This window comes from Oryza glaberrima, chromosome 10, assembly GCF_000147395.1.
Source record: "Oryza glaberrima chromosome 10, OglaRS2, whole genome shotgun sequence".
NCBI lineage: Eukaryota > Viridiplantae > Streptophyta > Magnoliopsida > Poales > Poaceae > Oryza > Oryza glaberrima.
In genome coordinates, this window is record NC_068335.1 from 19,993,313 (window position 1) to 20,016,059 (window position 22,747).

The window sequence follows — 22,747 nt, forward strand, 5'->3', positions numbered from 1 at the left end:
GACACAGTGCAAGTCAACACCAAATGACAACTAGATTTTTCCTCCATGGAAAGAAAATGCATGGTCTTACTAGTTAGTAACAACTTAATACCTGCATGTTATCATTGCATGTTTCTGGAATATGTTTAAAGAAATTGAAAATTCATCCATCTGAACCCTGTCCTGTGAAAACAATGTGCTCCAAACATTGCCTAGCTTTCCTCAAACATGAGTACCCAGATTTTACGTACAGGATTGTAGGACACCATGTTTGATACTACCAATAATCAGAATTTGAGACAGCTGAATTTATCACTGTAATGTAAATAAGTCTGAACCTTGCATTGACAGCTTAATTGCTAGTGATTTAGGTAGAGGCCTTTTCCTAGCCGAAGGGCCAGCTCGTATCACATCCCATGGCTGGACAAGCCCAGTACCATTTGCTGGTGTTAGGTCCAAGGCCCAAGCCCATATATCCTTTCCTGCTGTCTGAACAAGAACCAGAACGAGATTGAGCCCATAGAAAATGTGGACCGTGCTGATCCGACAAGTTATAGCAGCTATCTTAAAGTAAACTGGGCCATGGCATATGGCCATCATAACTTTTTTTTTTTTTGTTGAGATAATGGTCATGATAACCTGTGCAGACTAGCAACACTGACTTTTTTTTTAACTGTTGGAAACAGCGAATTGTTTCAACTAGTGTTACATCAAACAGATGCGATGTGCAGTAGACATTCCAACAGAAGACAGTCTTGATTGCCCCAACAGTGAAATGCCTGAATTCAGAAACCATAAAACAGTGCTAGTTATAGGATCTAAAACAAGAACAGTTGCAACTCTGAAAGTTTTCAGATTGTTACTGCTTGCTGCTAAAATGCATGCCAGCTGCTACAGTTAAATCTTGCATGCAGGCTAGGGATAAATCTAGGATGAACAGGGTGGAAACGTCGTGATCATCCTACTCATCGGAGCACAAGATTTCAGGGCAAGAGGACAAGCGATTTTGGTATTAATAAGCGTTCCAAATGACCGTCATTGCCACGCCTGAACTCCGTTCAGTAGATGCAATTAGCCACATCCGAGAAGGCAAAAGCAGATATCATTTTCGCCTCTTTGCTGTTTCCAAGTTGAGCACTATAAAAATTTCACTCTTTTCTTCAGATATATTCTCCCTGACGTATCAATCTGGGCCTGGTGATCTCATACAATTCTGAATTCCTATCGCTTCCTCTGTTTTAGACTCTGCAGCAGTAAGTTTCGAGTTTATCGTTTTGCCGTTTAATATGTGGTTATGGTGCGTATTTTATAAGAAAGAATGTGAAATCAGCTCAAAGTGCGCTTCTCTGGTTGAAAACTTTGAACAAAGCTTTCCATTGGAATGTGAAATCAGCTAAAGTGCGTGTGCTAACTGAATCATTAGCTTATTAGAAGTGATTTTTTTTCTAATGCAACTTGAAATAAGTGGCTAATACTTTCGATTGATCCTGGCCAGAAGATTTTGGCCGGTGTCATGCTGTCCTATTGATTTTATCAGTATATGATATAGTTGTAGTTTGAGTTCAACATTTTTTTTTGAAAGTTAGTTCAACATTAAGATTATCTTTCCTTATACATGATAGAGAGGTGTCAATAATGTCGGTTTGGCAATTTGTTCCTAGTGGGTTTCTTCTACTAACATTTTCTTTGTGTTTTTTTATTGGGTTTTGATTACTAACTGGCATTCTACTTCCCATGTCATAGACTGAGCTGTCATTCATAAATCTTTCCAGGTTAGCATCATTTGACATTTTCATTACGTGAAATTAATTATGCCAAAATTTAAGATTCGCGCTCCAATCGTGGGGTAATTATTAGCGTCATGACCTAACATGAAAGCACGTCAAAACAGAGCATATACTGACTAGTCGCAGTGATCCTAACCCTGAAGAAAGGCACGCACACTAGGCTTCACATAAGATATGTGTACTCCCTCCGTTGAAAAAAAACCAATCTAATACTCAATGTTATACTACGAATCATGTGTATATAACTATATATTGCGGTGTTTGTGTATCTCTGTGTAATGTTAATCAAATAGTGCTGCTTGAAATGATCTGCTAGTTAATGTATTCCTTTCGTCGCGAGAAAAAAAAACAAAACTGCAGCTATAGATGATTACATTATGATTTTCTTGGATGACAAAGTTCCAAACTATCAAGATTTCCTGCCTGTTGACACGTACTATACGGAGAGTAGTATATACAGACATATGGTGCATACATATCTTCCTTATCACCAAAATTACAGCATTAGAACTAGTTACTACCTCGGTAGTAAGATATAACAACTTTTAACCATGTAACTGGACATGTAGTAGCTAGCATGCTTGCATTCATGCATAGTGATTTGCGTCGTAACTCGTGCGTACACGTAGACGTATACAGTACTACACATGCTGTGTACGTACTCGGCTACTACCTCTAGCCATGGCGGCATCAATCGAGTTCAGCAGATGGCGCAGGAGTTGGGGTTTTCCTCCATGCTCTGCACGACGTAGTGTGGTGGCACGGACATGTAAGGGTTGTAGCCGTACGCCGCCGGCCGGTGGTAGTACTGGTTCATGAGCTCGGCGAAGAGCTGCTGCTCCGTCGGCGCCGCCGGCTTCTTGTCGCCGTCCTCCTTCTTGGCCTCGCCGTCCTTGTCGCCGTCCTTCTTGGCCGCATCGCCGTCCTTCTTGTCCCCGGCCTCGCCTTCCTTCTTGCCGTCGCCGCCGCCGTCCTTCTTGCCGTCGCCGCCGCCGTCCTTCTTCTCCTCCTTCTTCTCCGGCTCCTTCGCCGGCCCGACGGACTCGATGGTCGCCGCCCACGACTTGCGCAGCTTGCTCACCACGTTCACCGGGTCCACCATCCCGATCACCGTCATCTTCTGGCTCGCCATGTCCATGGACAGCTCGTCGATGCCTGAACACCAAACAAATTCAGAGTCAGTCTGCAGTGGCTAGCTTCTCGGATTCGAGAGTTCTTGCAGCAAGGTGATCTGAATTCTGAGCAGCAAATCAAGAGAAATTCATTCAATTCAGTGCTCGTTTCTTTACCGATGAGCGCCGAGACGGCCTTCATGGCCTTCTGCTTCTCCGCCTTGTCGTGCACGTTCAGCTTCACCACGATTTTCTGCAGCAAAATGAACAGTGTGATCACTGATCAGTGGACTTACTTTAATTTGGCTGCTGATAATCAGAAATTCAGAACTCTAGTATAATTAACTAACGGCAGATAAGCAAAAAAGCAAAAGCAGAGTAAGGAAGGAATGATTCTCTTGGATTCTAAAGCAAATATATCCTTAGCTAGAAGAACAACTCAACCCCGTGCTCCTGGAAAAGGTGACCACCTTTCTACACGAGCATAGCAAAAAGAAGAAACAAAGATTTGAATATCACCTTCGACATGTCTGATGCCGCCGGAGCGCGAACACCGGCTAGCCGGCGGCGAAGAAAGAGGAGAAGAATCCGGGATGAACTGCGAGTCAGTGGACAGGAAACAACAATGCCAATGACTGGAATGGCAGGGAGAGCTAGCAGATGAAACGCAAGGAGGAGGAGGAGGAGGAGGAGGAGGTGTAAATAAAGGTGCGGTAGCAGCCGGGTGTGTCACGTAACAGAAGGGGAAAGTGAAGATGGGGCAAAGTTGGTGGTCAGTGCCAAATCTTTGTTCTCTTGCTCCCAAACAAGTGTGCTTGGCACTGTTTCAGCTTAAGCTCTTAGGGTTAAGGTTAGGTGCGATAGTTTGTGTTAATCTTATCTGAAATGTAATTTAACTAGTGGGACTGTTCTTTCAGCAAAAGAACTTATAACTTATCTGAAATAATTCATTTAGAAACACCACCTGAGGTAAGCTTTGGATAATTAGTTTTTGTCATCATTCCCACCATTTTTATCGTGTTTTCCCCTCACAAGTCACAATTATATACTTGCTTATAAACTATTCTATTGAAATATTGAGTACTTAGGAGTAGTACTTAGCAACTTAGTGTAAGATCAACGTGTGTTTTGATTAATATTCTGTGATGAACAATTGGCATATGTGATTATTGGTTTTGATATTTGGAGATTATTGTCGAAGTAGTTTTGGATATAATTGGAACATGGTTTGTTGTTTTGTTGGGACCGGTCAGACCGGGCGGTGGTTGCCGGTCAGACCGGCTTTTGTTGAGCGGTCAGACCGGCCGGCCCGCGGTCTGACCGGCTGACGCTGTGTCGGTTTCGGTTTCGAGTTGTTTCTTTGGAAATCCGTGATTGTTTCATGGTTATGACTTCTAGATGGATACTATACGTATGTAATACTGTTGTTTGCTATTAATGAGTCAAGTTGAAGATAGCTTGGTCTCGGAATATGGTTTCTTTGTTTATTTCATGTGTAGGTGACTCAATGCCTCGGGAGAGTATTTGCGGTGATGGACCGGGAGTTGACTTGGTGGTAAGGCGATGTCCGTGGTGGTCAGATATCATGCGGGATACTAAGGCTAGAGTTGATGCACGTGGTTGGTGAAGATTCCATATGGCATACGATGGAGGTATTGTGTGTGTATGAGATGCGGAATCAAATTTGGAAGGAGTCCAAATTTGATATGATTGGTTATGTAAAGTTTGTTTCTTGTACTAGAGGTTTCCTAGGGTGTTTAGGACTTTTAGTATGAGTTTGATTTGTGGCTTTAGGCTGCCTACCTCGGGTATAAATAGAGGGGGAGCATGAGGCTTCCCGGTATCGCTTTTGAGAGCAATTGAGTTGAGTTTTGAGTTAGGGTTTCGAGTTTAGTTGAAATTTTTGTAAGGAGTGCTGTTGGTGCACTTTGTAAACATAGAGAGAATCAATAAAGTTGTCATCCACTTTAAGAGTTCTTCGATTTGTATTTCACCAGGTTTTGGCGGTCTAACCGACGACTCACCAGCGGTCAGACCGGCGGGAGCAAGGCGGTCAGACCGGCGGCGGCAACAGGCGCGGCAGGCGACTTCGGCGGTCTGACCGGTTGATCTATACCGGTCAGACCGACGGCATTCACACGGTTAGACCGGCAGATCATCTCGGTCAAACCGACTTTCGTCGAATTCGAGGGTAACTTTTATTTCCGCTAAAAGTTTGGGTTTTTGGGTATACCAACCATTCAACCTTCTCTGGTTGGCTTAGTTCTTGTGATTCGATCCTATACTTAGGCCATGTTCAACTTAATCATCGGATAATTTACTCCACGCTTAAAAGTATTTTTCTCTTTAAAACCTTTCTTCCAGTGCATTGCTTAGACAGTTTATTTAAACTATTTATAAAATTTATTTTTATTAAATATCTAATTTACCTCTATAACTAAGTAGATAATCGGTGAGACCGTGATAGTAATCTAAATCTGTTAATCCTATATGTTTTTTTTCCACCTCACTTTACTCGGGACTTATTACACAGGGTTACATCACTCCCTAATAACATTGGATTTATCTCTTCCTATTAGTCATGTTTTAATTTGATGTTTTATGAGGTGATGGATGACATCGTATTCCGTATTAAAATATTTTTTAGAAAAATTATATTAGATGCTATAATGCAATAGTTCGTGAGAGTAATATAAATTTTTTTTATAAGAGAAACCACATCCATCTCTTCATTGTCTGTTTCTAAAAATAAAAAAAATCTTTTTGTTCAAATCTTGACATCATCTATCCTACACGTAGGACCTTGATATTGCACCAGAAATAATAGATGGCTGAGGTGGCTTCTTAAAGAAACCCCAAATCGTAAGACAATGTGTGATTATCTTCTGAGTATTCTGTTATGAGATCCTGAAATAAACCTAACCGATTACAATTAGTATGTCACTGTTGGATGTTCATCACCACAAACCATCTAACCTGTGATATATATGATGCCATTTCTCGACACCAGTAATGCTGATGAGACTGATGACCGTGATGCGTTTTCTGCCTGCTTTCCCAACCTCCTAAATTTCAGCTAGCCCCTCCATCAGTCATCACTCATCACCCTTCTATACCGTCTCTCTCCGACCTTTTTTATTCTAACGTGGCATTGATAATATAAAGGTGACGTGGAGATAAAGTTCGTCAGAGAGAAGGTTGGCTCCACTGGGCTTTGTGTTTGCAACTTGGTGTCTTGTTTCGATCGGGGCCGAGCCCGGAGCGGCAGAGCGCTGCCACCAATCGAGTCCACATCGCAACCGCTGTGTGCAAAACGGAATCGTGCACTACACATTCACCGGTTTTTTCGCAGTGCCGTTTGTATTGTATTGCGACCTTTAGATTCTTGCCCAATACCGTTCCTGCGTGTCCAGTGGTTTAGGTGACACAGTGAATATGAATGTTAACCCTTTTTCTTATCTTATCGAAACTTGTTACATACATGACTCTAACGACAACAGAGGATCGATGTAAATTATCTATTATATACTAAAAGTCAATTAAACTTCCTACAAACGCTCTCAAGCCGTCACTTGGGGCTCTAATAAATTAGAGAAATCCAAAAAATTTTAGGAAAAACACAAAACATCTGACACTCGATTTTCACTTAATATAGCGGGCCCATTATTTTACACCATTAGATCTATATTAAATAAAATAAACCAAAATCCCATCCTCATGGGCCTCCACTCCTCCTCACGTAAAAATCACGTAAGAATCACGTACATGTACGTACATATATACGTTCCTCCCTCAACCTCTCTTTTCTTCATTCCATCCATCTTCTAATTTTTTAAGATAATAAATTTATTATGTAAAAAAATAATTAGACAACTAAATAATTATAATTTTTAAAACATATTCTATTTATCTATATTAGCCATGTGTTTTGATATATAAGAAATACATTGTTTGACAAAAACTCCTACAAATAGCAAAAAAATAATAACATGTGGTCGCAAATAATTTCACGTCCTCTCTCCTTGCTCACTTTGGCCTCCTTAATTTCTAGCTGGCAAATAATAAATATCCATTAAATTAAACATCATGTATCACAATATATCTATTATATACTAAAAATCTATTAAACTTCCTACAAATACTCTCAAGTTGTGGCTTTCTGTGAACACTCATACGTAAATCGCCATGTGACACGATAATAAATTAGAGAATTCTAATAAAAAAGTGAAACATCTAACACTTAAACTGTGATCCGTTATTTTTGGACCATTAAATTATTAGATCCAATTAAATATAATCTCTTACTTCTAATATACCGTTTCTATATGAGAGAACATACATCCGAAAAGAAGATCCATCCAAAAGTGATAAAAAAAAGATCAAAATAAAACAGATAAAAACCAAAAAACAATTACAGATTGAAAAGAAAAATTAACAGCTAACATACGAAACGTCCAATCCGGCAATCTGCTCACCGCTCAAGCATGTATATGCACCATCTATTCTTTTTTTTTAAGTTGTTAAGAGCTAAAGCATAATAAATATTAGAAAGCATTTGATTTATATCTCCAATTAAATATAGACTTCCATGGTTACATCTCTCGATGTCCTCTTCATGGAGGGTCACATGCATGCGTGCATCCTTGCATGTTTTAACTTTTAAAAAATATATGTTAGTTTTATGCTCAGCTTAATTCTTTTTATGTCTTACAATCTACCCATCTATCTATCTATTAATTATATACTGAAAGTCCAATAAACTTCGTATAAACGGTACTAAGCCGCCACATAGCATCTCTATAAACGGTTCTAAGCTGTCACATGGCGCTATAATAAATCACATAAATTCTAAGAAAAAAAACATTTAACCGTTGGTTTTCATTTATTTTGGTAGACCATTGTTTTATCCATTGAATCTATCTTAAAAAACTACCAATTTAATTTATCTCTAAAAGTCCCCACTTCTAGGTGCAAATAAGTATGTACCCGCGCAGGTCCCATGTTCCTCTCTTCCGTTTTGTTTTTTTTTTTTTTTTGTGAAATCCAAAAAGCATAGTTGGGATTTAAAATTAAAATTCAAACCTCCTTTGCATTTTAGGAAAAAAAGTGTGTGATTGGGGCTCCTATTAATTGCATCACTATACCGTCCTTTAATTTACACGAATACATTATAGTAAGTCTGATGAAAAAAAATTCATATCCTACTGATACCATGCAAAAATAAACATAGGAAAGTTTAATTCCATTAAACATATTATGAACACTCTTAAACTTGTACATGATACTATAATAAATTAGAGAAAATAATAGAAATTATCATAAAAAGATAAAATATAACACGTTTAGCAGTCCGGGAAACGTTCTCACTATGAACTAGATGGGTACCCCGCGCATTGTTGCGGGAGAATTGTGTGATAAAATAGTAGATATGAGTAGTAGAAAAAAATATCTTACTTACTATATGATTTTCTTTCATGCGCTTGTATATTTTGTACCTTGATCAATTATTCAAAAGTTACAAATGGTTGAGTTGTATTGTGTGGCTTTTGGGGAGAAGAGATGCAATTTGCACCCTTGGTGAATCATCCAAGGGCTAAAAACAATTGAGGTGATGTGGCTTCATGAGAGAAGAGAGAATTAGCATTAGCTACACTTAGTAGGGATGAACTTTATAGATATATAGGATAAGGGAGTAGCCACTCTGATAAGCTCTTTAGAAAGCTACTAAAATGCTTAATATGTAGTATACAATATACTTGATCAATTATAACTTACGAGGTATATCCACACTACCACTATCTACTAATCCCTAAATCATATTGCTTACGAGGTATCCATGCACGGTGCATGCACCTAACGATTAGCTGATATCCAAAAAGTTGTGGTATATCTCTATAGCAATAAAATTAATAAAAAAGAAATAAGATGCATGCACATGTTTTTTTTCCTTCGCATGGGATCGAGAAAATCAAGCTACTAACGCAAAGGTTGTTTGGTTAACTGCAGTTTATGTATGCAATGAAAGATGATGATTTCATCTATGTGGGATAACAAATTTTAAAATTCATGTTATTTATGTACTATGTACAAAATTTGTTTACTGTCCAAAATTTATTTATTTGCTATTTTACACATGCATTTCTAACCTATTTCCGACCTTTATATTTTTTCAATCATGTGTTATAAAGGAACATTCAAATTCTTTCACCGAGAGACAAAGTCATAATATTCAAAATCCTAATAACAAAATTTAAATAAGATGCCCGCGCAACTGCACGGGTTACCTTCCTAGTTTAGTTAAAAGAATGTAACCATTTTTGTTGTTGAAAAATTAATAAAGGACAGCCGGCTTGCTTGTGAATGAATGGACGATCTATTTCTTAGTGAAGATATAGTTACCTACTAAACCAATGTTGAGTTATTGCATTTTTACTTTATCAAACAGCCGCTTTAATTCAGTGAAGTATTTATTTTATTACAGATGTACATGTACACTGGACCTGTTCGGCAAACCAGCTATGGCTGTAGTTGCGCTGCATGCATACGACACTATTGGTGCCGGCTGTGCTGCAGCCATGAACCAGTAGCTGAACAGGCCCACTGTTAAGTACTTCTGACTTTTGGAGCCGATCATTTTTCTTGACAGGTTTTTGGGCTATGTCGATGTGCAATAGCATACGTACCATTCGGTACCATACTCGAGGTTAGTCTCAAAATGTTACGGAGGGCGTAGAAGAACGTGGGTTTACTGTTTCTACTGTACTGATCTTAGTGATCTGTCAGTTCGCCATGGGCGGCAAAAGGAGTGCTTAGTGCTTACCTCTGTGGCTCTGTGACGTACCAATCCACAAATTCAAACACGTTTTGAATGTGCTGCGTGGAATTCGGGCATTCACATTGAAGACTAGAAGGATCATATATATATATATATATATATATATATATATATATATATATATATATATATATATATATATATATATTCCGATTGTTTTTTTAAAAAAAATCATATATTCGGTTTGATTAAGACTGAAAAAAACAACTTCCAATTGTTGCGTTTTCGTGATGATTAATTAATTGCACGAGGACAACGAATAAGAGTCAAATGCTGCAACGTCGTCAGTTTCTTTTTGCAATCATTTGATTATTTTTGCGGCGTTCAGAAAATGAAGACTGCAAGCATCATGTATTCGGTTTTTGAGTTTTGTCTTTCTCTGTTGCAGCTTTGCAGGTGTATTATATCATGTAGGAGCCGGGGAATTTTGTCCTTGGCGCTTGTATTGTACATACACGCGTGCGCTGCTCTTGCGTCAGATATGGGAAAAAAAGAAGAAAGGAACGCCTAAATCCATCAGGAACTGAGCCATGAAATGGACCTGCAGAATACAACAGGCATGCACAAGTGCACAACTTGTTTCTTTCACAACCTCACAATTGTTTGCGATAAGACTCATACGAATAATTTATTAGTAAACTTTTATATATGTATTCTCAGAATTTAAAAGCCAATACGAAAAATAACCTATGATAAAAAAAATTCCTTAAAATTTACTCTAAAATTAAATTTCAAAATTCAAATTGTATCTCGTGTTCATAAACACCCCCAACTCCCAAACCAAAATGTGTTAGCAGCTTATCTATTTTTGTTTTTTTAAGGTGTACAACTTTTAAGTGCAACTACAGATATCAGTTAGATATAGTTCAACACACAGAAGTCTTAATGTCTTGATTTCTAGAATAGCATAGTCAACACACAGAAAAAGGATTCTGAATATCTTAGGCAGCATACCACCATGTAGTCTCCACTCTCCAAAGCCCAAATCATCTACTAACCTTGTCAAACATTCGAAATTAATTCTGTTCTGCATACATGACAGTGAAGAGGAAAAATCAACTAATTAGGTCGTTCGCTGTGAAGAGACTGCGCATATCCACCAGGCGATATTGAGCGACAAAGACGTTTCCAGTACGGGACAAATTTCATCTAACTTTCTGGAATTGTCCTAAGATTCGCGTTTATCAACCGTGCACACATATCTGCCTTTAGAATTGCACTGTGGCCTTTACATTTACATCATTCATCACCTTCGAGATGTGCTCAACTTTTCCCCAATGTTTCACTAAACTTTCCAGAAATTTCGTCATGCTAAATTGCTAGCCAGCCAGCCAGTGAAGCTTCACTGAGAAACAAGCTAAGGCGGCAGAAAAATGAGCAGAGATCTTCACATTTCTGGCCGCCACTTCATCACAAACATGAACCAGTCACCATCTGAAAGATGCAAATGAAGTTTGCTAATAGTTGCTTAAGTAGTACGCGAGCTGCTCACACTCTCGCATCCAGACATTCAGTCGGTGAACATCTCCAAGTGATTGTCTTGATGGAGAATTAAAGAATGCCACCGCGTACTATACTTAGGTTTTGGGAGGGAATGAGAGCATTGACGAGATGGGGACAGCAATTCTCTTCTAATTTTCTTCTACGTTTGTTCGTGCAAGATAGAGACCGGTACAGCAATGTGTGCTCCAAAATCCTTTGGAGGTAAAAGTGGAGCAATCAGAACCTCAAAATGTGACAGTGGGATCAACACAATTCGGGAATCTACTAGAGATTAATTGGGTGAACGAGCTTATGCTCCTCTCGTCGATCGGCTACTTTCAGCCCCATCGTTTGGCCTAAACAGCCAAAGAATAAGCCAAAATTTGAATTTTTGAACTTAATTTTGAAGTTGATTTTGAAATGTTTTTAACGTAATTTTTGTTAATTTTGGCTTTTAAGTCGCTACGAACAAATCTACAAAAGTTTTACTTATAAATTAATTTTAATTTTCTAATAAGCCAAATAAGCCATTTTAGTTAAAATGGCAACCGATGGGAGCCTTTCATTTCTTAAACCCTCTAAAATTTTGAGTAAAATACACTTAAGATCCTTAAACTTTCACGTGGTTTTTATTCGAGTCCATAAACTTTAGAAGTATATCTTTAAAGCCCTAAACATGCTAAATGTACCATCGCTGATAAAAAAAAATGGCATTGCCATACGAATATTCGGATGCTTACATGGCATCACTACCAATTCAATACCGAGTGACAGATGTGGCCCACTCACTTTTTTTTCTTCCTCTCATTCTCTTTTTTCCCTTCTGCCTATTGTATTCATTTTCTTTTGAAGCTCGAGTTGCCGTTGTCGAGCTTGCCATGTCCACTACCATGCGCTCACGCTAAGGAGCCACCATCAAGCACCCGATGTCCACGGCGCTCCATATCCCCCCACCGTTACCATCGGGTTCGACCCTACTCATTAGCTCTCACCCCCATTCTCGACGGCATGACAATAGTGCATGGATCGTAAAGCTGTGGGCTAGGGTGGTGGGGAGCAGCATTGAGGGTTTGAGGCAAAAGACATGTCCGGGTTAGGGCATCCGCGCTGTAAAGATTGGTGGTAATACCATGTTAGCTTTCATGTGGTATGCCACGTCGAATTTGAATCGACAATAATATATTTGATCAATTTAAAGATCTAAATATGCATATTTCAAGCTAGTTTATAAATCCATCAAAACCCACGAAGACAAAGATTGCTAATGCTTTTTTTTTACTCTAAAATTTATATGTTATACACAGACAACAACAGGACGGGACAGTAACCGAAGAAAACATGTACAGTAAGCGGCTACGATTAAGGTTGTGGACTGTCGAGCTCTGGAAGTGCATGTTTCCGCGGTCCGTTGGAAACGCATAAGGGGCCCAAAGCCTCGAACATCGTAGAAGCCATCATGGCCCACTTCACTACTCCTTGAAATGTGGCCCATTTGATATTACAAGTGCCTCCGTACACCTGCTATCTGGGCCTCGTTCAGCTGTTCCATCTTCCTTCCACTTCGCTTAACATAATGGGCCGGTGCCAACCGGGAGTCAGGCAGAGCGACCGTGCGCCTGGGTTTCCCACCTCCCAACCAACCCTCCCTCCCTTTTCTTTCGCCAGTAACCAATGCACCGTGCACGTCTGCTCCGTCGAATCAGCCATCCTTCCGTTTCTCCGAACTCGATCGAGTACGGCCAGAGTGCGGTTGCCGGCGCGACAAAAAGGCGCCGCCCCTACGCACGCGGAAAGCCGGAAAGGCCTCCCCGCGGCACATGCCTCCCCAACCTCTCGCGAATTCGCGATCCCGCCGTGCATGCTCTGCCGCGTCGTCCTGCCGTTTTTTTTCCGCTCTCGCGCGCCGGCCAAATGGCAGCAGCAGAGATCGAAAAAGAAGACGTCTCGCGCGCCCGCGGACCGTATGATGGTGCGTGTCTGCCGGCCGGCGGCCGTACGCCCGGGTCTCGTCTCGCCAATCATCACGTACGCGCGGACGTCCAGATGGAGGCATATCGCGGGCACGCACACAAGCATAGCACGCAGCTTCAGTGATGTGGTGGCCATGAGAGCGGACGTGCCACCACCCGGCATGCGGATACGTAGAGGCTGAGCAAAACCGGCCGCCCAAACCATATGTAAATATGTTTATGAGCTCTTTTAGGTGACATTTGTAATCATTGTGGCAGCAAAAGCTTCCGTCTTTTGGTTAGATTATTGTGGTTTTTGGGCCAGCTTCATGCTCAATTGATTGGCTACATGCATGGTGGTCGACGGCATGATCATTGTAGTAGCTCCCTTTATTACCCACTGGCATAAAAATATGTACACACTTGGCTAAATGCTTGCTTCCATGCATTGATTAATTAGCTTGGATATAGCTCTCGTCCTGTCGTCCAAATTATAAAATCGTTTATTCGGATATAACAATTAAGTTGATTTGTATATACAAGTACTAGTAGACCCATATAAATTGAATATAGTTCTTTTTGCTGAGTTATTATTAATCGGTGCAAATGTGATGGTGATCGACAATTATTAGGAGATGATGGAAGATGAATAAAAATCCAACGTAGTAGCATTATCTGCCGCATATTTAGGGATATCTGTTCATGCAACGTTAACAGAAATGCATATTTAATGAAGTATTCGTTCTGATTAATGGAAACCTGTCAAATTAAGGGCCTAATGACACCCTACCTAGACCGATGGTAATGTATCAACAACAGATGCTATGGACAAAAACTACTCCAGCCTACTTACATAGTGCGTCCAAACATGTTGTTTTTTTAAAACAGGGTATCTGCCATCATGTTGGTAGGCCCCCGCTGCATGGATCGAATTAAAAACGGGTTGTGTTTGTAGGACTGTCTCAAAGGTAAACTATAGGTTTTCTATAACCATTTGGCTAGTACTATTATTTTTCAGCTTCTCCATTTGACGTACTTATTAAACTATTTATGTTGTATTTTGTAATTTTTAAATTAAAATGCTAGTTTTAGGAAGGTATTTAAGCAATTTGTGCATATGTACGTTGAGTTTTTGATGTTTTAAAATTTTGGAACGTGGAATAAGACCACCCAAGAAAAAATTCTGGAGCCGCCACTGTGTATAAAAGCAAAATCTCTAAATTTCTGAACAACATGTTAGTTCAAAAGATTTTTTTTTTTCGGCAAAAAAATTATGAACAACATTTCCTACAGTGATCTTACGTTGAACATGAGCTTTTCTATTTCAAATGAGTACGGAGCAAACTTACGAATTCCGAGCAAATTCAAGGAAGACACAAACGAGAAATTTCAACATATTACAGTGTTGCCTAATAACAAAACTAGCTCCAAGCCTCCAATTAACTGGATGCTCCAATCAACTTGTGATATAAACTAAAATGACATTTGATGTAGATAACCTTATGGCTCAGTTTTCATAAAAACGTTCCATTATCTAAAAAAAAAATAGCCGTTTGACTTTTGCACTTTTACAGGGGAAGAAGCAACGAACCACAGGGCTGGCTCTTTTTAAAACCTGAGGCTTCCTAACTTTTCTCTTCAATTCGCTCCAGTACATTCACCACCTCTGGTCCATCGCCGGCTTCCCACACCAACACGTACGACGTGAGCACGTCAAGTTCCAATCTTCTCAAGGTTTCGTCCATGAAGGTGATGACACTGCGGCGCGGCGGCGCCGGCGCCGGGATACGCATCAAGAAGAAGGCCCGCGGCTTCATGTGCGGCGGCTGCGGCGGCTCCAAGGCCGTCTCCGTCTCCGACGGCTCCGACAAGCAGTCGCCCATGGCCACGCCGCCGCCGAACACGTCGAGCACTACCACTACCACGACCACGGGGAGCGCCGGGAACAAGACGACGGCGGCGGCGGGGTCGTCCTCGTTCTCTCCCTCCTACGACTACGACTACGTCGACACCGACGCCGACACGAGCGTGGGTAGCACGCCGAGCGTGGCCGCGCTCCTGCGGCAGCTCGGCGAGCTGGAGCGGAGCGTCCGGTCACTGCAAGGCGCGGTGGCAGAAGGCCGCGGCGGCGGGAGGCGGCACAGGCGGACGGTGAGCGACGGAGGCGGCGGCGGGTCGGGGAGGGTGGAGGAGAGCGTGGCGGTGGTGAAGGAGTCGGCCGACCCGCTCTTCGACTTCCGGCGATCCATGCTGCAGATGATCGTGGAGAAGGAGATCGTGGGCGGCGCCGAGCTCCGGGAGCTCCTCCACCGCTTCCTCTCCCTCAACTCGCCGCACCACCACCACGTCATCCTCCGCGCCTTCGCCGAGATCTGGGAGGAGGTCTTCGCCGGCTACGAGCGCACGCCGGACTTCCTCGTCTCCTCCCGCCACCGCAGGCCGACGAAGAAGAAGCTCCCGGCCTCCTACGCCGCCGCCGACGATGATGACGACGACTCGTGGAACGCCGCCTAATTAACAAACGCTCAAGTTTTTCGTCATCGTAGCCGTTGAGAAAATTCAGCACCGGTTCCGTTAGCTTCTCGATGCATTTCTTTCGTCGATTTCAGTTCGTATTTTCGTAGGCGTGTGTACAGAACAGCTGAGTGGTTTTTGCAAACTCCAAAAGCCTTCGTTTCGAAAAAGATGTGTTTTCCCGGATTTTTATTTCTGATAGAAAAATCAGATAGCTTTGATTGTAGCAACAATTCCATGGCCTTTTAGCCGTTTGCATTGGCCAATCGAAACGGGAGGAGTAAAGGTGGCGCCCGTGATTTCCGCGAGTCTTGATGACGGCTCGTCGGTAGTACTAGTGGTTTACCTAGATAGCTTGCGGCCGGGGCGAGAAATGATAGCGTTAGCTTTTGTCGCGCATAGTGGCAAGCGGCTGCGCTGCACTCTGCACGGCTGCACGGCCGTCTCGCTTGGTGAAGCGAAGCAATCCGTCGGTGGAGCCGCGGCGCGTACGCACACGCACACGCACGCTGGGGTGCGACACGGCGATGGCGAAGGGGACATGGTCGACATGGACGGGTCGAGCCGACGCCGGCCGAACGCCGCGCTCGTACGATCCGGGGCAGGTTAATTAGGCGGATCGGCTAGTCGTAATGACTTTTTCGGCTATTCCGGAGAATCGAACACCGGTGTACGAATCGCCCCAATCCGTACAGAAATCCCGGCCTTTTCACGGGATTGACCGGCCTGCGGGGATCATGGGCTCCCAAAGCAAGGCGTAATCCGTTCTGTGCTTGCCAGCCTCTGTGCAGGCTGGTCTTGCTACGGTTAACATGGCCTCTTCAGGCCGAATAGTATCAAAACGAGACCCAGTCCAAATCACCAGCAGCTGCAGCCTGCAGCCAGGCTTCAGCCGAGAGAGCCCAGTGTCTCGGCCCATTCGCCGCTTTGACATGGCCCTTCGAGCTGGAATTGTCGCGAGCATTCGTACTAACGTGCGGAGCGGACCCGCGTGATATTATGGTAAAAAATCCTCGTCCGTTTGTTGGAAGAAGAATGATTAGCGTTAATAACAATGCTTACCATTATTTTTTAATATATATATATATATATATATATATATATATATATATGTTAGTTAAAATTTTAAATTGGTAGCTGAAAGATTTTAAATTTTGAATTGAAATATTTAAATTTGAGTTGAAACTTTTCAAATTTTAGGCTGAAAGTTTTTCAAATTTTACTTGAACGTTTTAAACTTTGACTTGAAAGTTTTTAAAATTTGAGTTGAAAGTTTTAAATTTAAATTATATAAAAAATCTATTGAAAATATCGTCTAATAGAAACTTTGATAACTACTAATATATCCCAAATCAATTATCATGAAAATATTAAAAACTAAAGGAATAAAAGATTATATGCAGGTGAAACACATGCAGTCATGCATGGTGTATAATGCATGTGCAGGTATGGGATCAGTGCAGGCATGTACTCCACCGTTAAAAAAAGACTAACCTAGATAAAGATGGAGTGTTTCATTCTTGGCTAGATTAGCTTTTTTTTTGGGACGGAGGGAGTATGTGTTTGCAGGGGTAGGGCCGATGCATGCATTGCAGCGTACGCGCTACTTACTAATCTCGCGCATATACACTAATTAGCAATCCTGGGAAGATTGGGAGTGAGCACAGCCGAATTTGGACTTGATTCGTCCATAAAATTCATCTTAGGGAGTACTTTATAGAGAGCGAAGGGTCTTGAGAAAGGGGTCAGGATTTTAGTTGATCGGGAACTATTCCACGAGATTGTTGGGTATGCTATGAGTTTGAGAGGAGAGGAAAAGAGAAGATTGAGAAGATACGTAAAACGAGATGAGTTATTAGCATATATTTGATTAATTATTCACTATTTTAAACTTTAAAAATGGATTAATATAATTTTTTAAAGCAAATTTTATATAGAAATTTTTTTGTAAAAAAACACACCGTTTAGCAGTTCAGAAAGCGTGTGCGCGGAAAACGAAACAAACAAACTCCCTTTTCACCTCCCACGAACGCAGTATTGACAAAGGAGAAAGGACAGGAGGGCCGAACAACCTCAACAAGCAATGAAACAAATCCGAAATCCCGAACAAATGGCTCAAAATCTATCTAGGGCTAGAACATTTTCAGGTAACTGGAAAGTCGACCTATGGCCATGCCATTGACTGATGATTTGCAGATTGCATACAACAGAGTATCTGAAAGTTATTTTGACATAACTTATGAACAATATTATTACAAATAGGGTCTGTTCATCTAACATCTACCATGCATGATTGAAGGTTGCAAACTTTTCAGAAAAGATATCATATCCTTTGTCATTACTATTATTTGCTAAGGACTTTTCAGCAGCTCACTTTCTACCTTTGAAAGACGGGATATAATTTCATCAGGAGGCACAACTGGTATCTTCAGTTCCACGGATGAGGGAACCCTTCCAATGATGTACTTTCTGATAGCAACATAAGAACAGTAAGCATCCCAGTATGACTTTGGATAAGATTCTCTCCTAAAAAAATGTAGAATTCTCTCTTTAGCACCAAAATTTTTCCAGCACTATTGATAATCACGGGTTCCAGCGTCTTGTGTGATGCATGCCACCAAGTCCTCAAAACCACGAATTCGGTTGTCCAGTGTAAGGCACTGAAGCGAAGTTGCGTTCTCAAGGATATAAAATATCAGCTCCACTAGTTCCTGCGTGTGGCAAAAACCGGTTACTGTCACATGCTTGATGCTCTGGTGGCAATGTTCCGGTAGCAAATGATTTTTTAGGTATTTAGGATTAATAACCAATGGATAGGGCTCTTTAGCAGACTCCTCCACCTGCACAGTAAAAATGAAAGGAAAAAGATATCATTCATTCTTAATGATAAAATGACAAGGGAAACAGCTGAAGGATGAAAGAAGACAAAATTTTGCTTTGAGAGATAAAATGTCATACGTGCAAGATAAAAGTTTCCAACACAGGAGAAGCTTTGAGGAAAGTAACCAGATAAGTGTACTGATAGCCAAAGCCATAATTCCTTGGTCCAACAATCACAAGCTCCAGATACTTGAGGTGCAGGAATCTTCCATGCGGCTGAAATATGAGTGGATAGAAAATACCAGCCTCATTCGCAGACATCAGGAACAGAGTTTCAACGTTCGGGCAACTGTTGGAAGCTGCTTGCGAGCATATTCAAACAAATTAAACCAAGGGTAGATTGATATGTTTACATGCTTCAGTTGCAGTGAATCTCCAAGTGACAACTGTATTAGGGGCCCTTCATAGTGAAAGGTGGAGAGATTTGGAGCATCACTCACTATTATCTGCAGCATGTTGCATCGTCTGACCCGCAAGAAATTAAGCAGCTGCAGTGTGCAAGGTATTTTAAGGCAAGCTATCTCATGGCAAAACCCAAGTTCCAGATGCTCTAGACTAAGAGAATTATAAAGAAAGATCCATAGTTCTTCTGTGGTGATATGCACCAAGCTAAAGTACACTCTCTTCAAGTTTCTGAAGGAACAAGCTCCTTGATCAGGGTGAAAAGCGCAGGAATAGAGACACAGAGACTGAATTGAGCATCCCTTTTCAAACAAGAGTTTACATGGGAATTTATATTTCATTTTATCATCCCGGGGCAACTCTAGGGTGAGTTCCTCGATCCCAGGGATAGCTGCATCAAGCCAATGGTTGATATGATGGGCAGACAACTCATGAAAAAATTGTAGTTCAAACCTAAACCTCTTCACCCAACCACCAGTGCAGTTTTGCAGAGCAATATCAATCCTCTTGATATATGAATCCATTTGACCTTGTATACAATTGTGTTGTCCATCCATGGCTAGTGTTTTGGCACTGAATTTGAGCTCAGGATAATGTCTACAGGACTGTAAAAGTTCTCGTGAGGCACAGGCAGCACGTGCAGCATCTTGCATTGGCAGGAGAGCAATTATCTGATGCAACACATCCTAAGCAAGAGATACATTACAGACAACTTCAACAACAGGATGGCAAGAGGACGAAGTTGAGTTGGACAAAGTGATAATGCTTACAAGAGAAAAGCAACAGATAGAAAGGCATGTCATAAAGTTAATATTGCTATAGCATTCCTATTCTATTAATCTCATAGCATTATTTGTTTACTTATTTGCTGAAGCAGCTATGCCCTTATTCAGAAGAGCTGAAACAATGCCTGAATGTATACATATCATAATTTTGTTTCAGGTCCATGCACTGGCACTGCTGAATCTTTTGTGCTCTCCAGAATGTTTTGCTAAAATCTGAACTAGATCGCCTCTCGGCATTATGTTATGTACCTGCGGGAGCCTGTCCAGTGTGAGATGTGGTCCCCTCCTCTTGGCACTTCCAGACCTGCTGCGTGAATCCTTTCTTCCCATGTCTAAAGCACTCGATCCATCTACAGCACAGCAAGCTGATGGTGATAGGGAACAAATCTGGTCTGCTTACAGAAAACAAAATGGTGGAGAAGAGAGAGAGGGGGGGGGGGTGTCCAGATTGTTTGGCCGAACCGGACATGTTCGTGTCTTAACACTGGACTTGCTATATAACATAAGGAAGCAAAATCACACAGACATACATAACCATTTGATTTTACTGGTCCAGATTGGTTTGCACTCTCATATAAAATGCACCAACCCCAAGAGCACCAGTCGTAGCTCACTCAACCCAACCTATCGCAGCTCCTTCCTCCTCCGCCACCGCACATCCTCTCTTCCCCTTTCACGGGCTTCTATATTCGCACCTGCTGCCACAACACCCAGCTCAGATTCGGCAATGCTGGTGCCGCCACACATGACCGCCACTGGAGCTAACATTTTCAAAGCCTAAACCCTCTATCAACCATCCATCCTCCTCTGCATGGAGGGAGTGATCCGCCACCTCCCTGTCCCGATCACCACTGCCACCATCGGCCCATCAACCTCCCGACCATCAATTCCTCCCCAAATCCAGAACCCTAACCCTACTGGCTCAAATGTTGATCGTCGCTGCCACCGCCACATCATCGACCTCCACGACCACCAATTTCTCAGTAATTCCTCCCCAGATCCATAACCTCTAGCCGACTAGCCCTACTGGCTCGACTGCTAATCGCTGCTGCCACCGCCGGCCCATCGACCTCTCGGACCACTAATTTCTCCCTAATTCCTCCCCAAATCCAGAACCCTAATTCTACTGGCTTCATTCGCATTATTTTGGCCCCCCGAGAATCATGCGATAGAAATCTAGCGATTCCGAAAATATGCATATTTTCTTATTACACCGTAAACAGATTACAAGCTGATGGAAAAGAGGGCGATAAAAATTTGAGCTTTCTGTGCACAGATCGATGACGATGCCCTTTAACTTGATGATTAGCTATCTAGGTCAATGGATCTGATTATTATAGAACAAGAATTTAAAACAGAGAGCAAGCTGAAAAAGAGGCATACCGGCCTGGATTCGCCGCCGCCGCCGCCGCCGCCGGCGTTTCATCGACATGATCCTCGCCAGACCCAGCATCCCCATGGAGCCCCGTCTTCGATTTCGCGGGTGCTTGCGCTTGCGCCTACCACACCTTCTCCGAAACCAGCATCCCCATGGGGGCCCGTCTTCATCTTGGTTGTAATTCTCAGAGACACGGAGAGGTTTCCGAGTGCTGTACTACTCCTGATGACGCCGGCTTCTCCAAAACCGAGATGAGGTCGCCCGCCCATGCTTCTCCAAGATCGGAAGCGGCAGCCTTGAGGACACGCGCACAGCGGCGGCCAGCGGCAGCAACGGACTGCCGCGACGGTGCCGGGGAAGAAGAAAGACTCGTTCCTCGTCTCTTGGGGCCGACGCGTCTGGAAGCGGCGGCTGGAGTCTGGCTGGGTAGTATCGTGCAGATGGATGGCTAACAGTGTTTGAGGTTTATGGTCGCCATCCCTTCACATATAAACCGCTACTTAAATATGTGCTTAAATTTATTTGATCTCAAACTTGTACTGGCTTATATCTCGAAACAAACGAAATCAGTCAAATCAAGTACTCTCTCCGTCCTATAAAAGACAAATCTAATATGAAATATGACACATTCTAGAAATACGAATTTGAACTCACATTATACATTAGATTTGTTTCGAAGCAGGTTTAATGGTGTAGATAGCCGCTGACGATTAAAAATGTCTAGTCAGCAGTGGAGGTGACCAAAAGACCATATGTCCATATGTATAGCATCAGACTATTCGCACGAACTCCAATTGATTGATACATTTTTTAAAAAATTTAACTTTCACACAAATGCTCTCACGTAGACCCTACAAACCATGTTTCTATCGGTCGATGTTGCCCTATCTCCCTATCTTACCTAGGAGTGTGCTTGGATCCAATGGCAAATTAATCGCCCGCGCTTATATATTTCTCTTCCAACTCATCATTCTTTCTTCATGCATGCATTATCACTGGCTTAAATTGTCTATTATACTTGCTCTTATAGAACGAAGGGAGTAAACATTAGAGCAAGTATCATAGGAGCCGGTACACTGGCGAGATGAAACCATGTGGACGGGAATAATGAGTATGTGGGTCACGGGATTATCGCTTGGCTGCATGCGTGCTTGAAGAAATAGTTTTGCTATTTATTTGTTGATAATATTTTTCTAAAGATTTGTCACATATAAATACAAATAATTATAGTGTAATTATATTATAACTTACATTAACTACAATTTGACTTATACATACTTCCTCCGTTTCACAATGTAAGTTATTCTAACATTTCCCATATTCATATGTCTAGATTTATCATCAATATGAATGTGTGAGAAATGTTAGAATGACTTAAATTATGAAACAGATGGAGTAACTTTTAAATAATTTTGAACCATTAGATTTACTTCAAGATCCATACATACTAGGAAATAAAAAAATCACAGCACACATATGAGTGAGGAGATTTGATCCCCGATTTTCACTTCATGGAATAGCATTTTACGACGAAATTTTCAAAAGTTACATGCAATTTACGTTGTAGATTTATAAAACTTATTATAATTACTAGTATAATGTAATTTATCGATCAATATAGATAGACCCCACCCACATGAGATG

General features: G+C 41.7%; 3 protein-coding genes across 4 annotated transcripts; 1 reads left to right on the top strand and 2 right to left on the bottom strand.

Annotated features, from left to right (window-relative positions):
- Positions 1-2,111: 2,111 nt before the first annotated feature.
- Positions 2,112-3,598, bottom strand: LOC127786017 (heavy metal-associated isoprenylated plant protein 39-like). The gene is made up of 3 exons (XM_052313340.1): positions 3,398-3,598; positions 3,056-3,131; positions 2,112-2,921 (listed from the first exon to the last, which is right to left on the bottom strand). The coding sequence occupies exons 1-3, from the start codon at positions 3,404-3,406 to the stop codon at positions 2,467-2,469; spliced, it is 540 nt and encodes a 179-aa protein (XP_052169300.1). The 5' UTR covers positions 3,407-3,598; the 3' UTR covers positions 2,112-2,466.
- Positions 3,599-14,771: 11,173 nt separating this feature from the next.
- LOC127786214 (transcription repressor OFP8-like) lies at positions 14,772-15,885 on the top strand. The gene has a single exon (XM_052313555.1). The coding sequence runs from the start codon at positions 14,888-14,890 to the stop codon at positions 15,656-15,658; it is 771 nt and encodes a 256-aa protein (XP_052169515.1). The 5' UTR covers positions 14,772-14,887; the 3' UTR covers positions 15,659-15,885.
- Positions 15,886-17,870: 1,985 nt separating this feature from the next.
- Positions 17,871-21,565, bottom strand: LOC127753486 (uncharacterized). 2 transcript variants are annotated; one of them, XR_008012569.1, is made up of 4 exons: positions 21,109-21,565; positions 19,975-20,075; positions 18,617-19,626; positions 17,871-18,498 (listed from the first exon to the last, which is right to left on the bottom strand). XR_008012569.1 is itself a non-coding variant. In XM_052278969.1 (3 exons), exons 1-3 carry the CDS (start codon positions 21,182-21,184, stop codon positions 18,232-18,234), a joined length of 444 nt encoding a protein of 147 aa, XP_052134929.1. In that variant the 5' UTR covers positions 21,185-21,565; the 3' UTR covers positions 17,871-18,231. The 2 variants fall into 2 exon arrangements, 1 of the variants encoding a protein (XP_052134929.1); XM_052278969.1 differs by lacking the exon at positions 18,617-19,626.
- Positions 21,566-22,747: the final 1,182 nt, after the last annotated feature.

What these genes read in the sequence shown, in the direction of transcription:
- LOC127786017 (XM_052313340.1), bottom strand. An exon ending in GGCCGTCTCGGCGCTCATCG is followed by an intron (nt 2,922 to 3,055) that starts GTAAAGAAACGA and finishes TTTGGTGTTCAG; the next exon opens with GCATCGACGAGCTGTCCATG.
- LOC127786214 (XM_052313555.1), top strand. Translation starts at nt 14,888, where the DNA reads ATGAAGGTGATGACACTGCGGCGCGGCGGCGCCGGCGCCGGGATACGC.
- LOC127753486 (XM_052278969.1), bottom strand. Translation starts at nt 21,184, where the DNA reads ATGGGGATGCTGGGTCTGGCGAGGATCATGTCGATGAAACGCCGGCGG. An exon ending in GCGGCGGCGAATCCAGGCCG is followed by an intron (nt 20,076 to 21,108) that starts GTATGCCTCTTT and finishes GCTGTGCTGTAG; the next exon opens with ATGGATCGAGTGCTTTAGAC. An exon ending in CACTGGACAGGCTCCCGCAG is followed by an intron (nt 18,499 to 19,974) that starts GTACATAACATA and finishes TTTACTGTGCAG; the next exon opens with GTGGAGGAGTCTGCTAAAGA.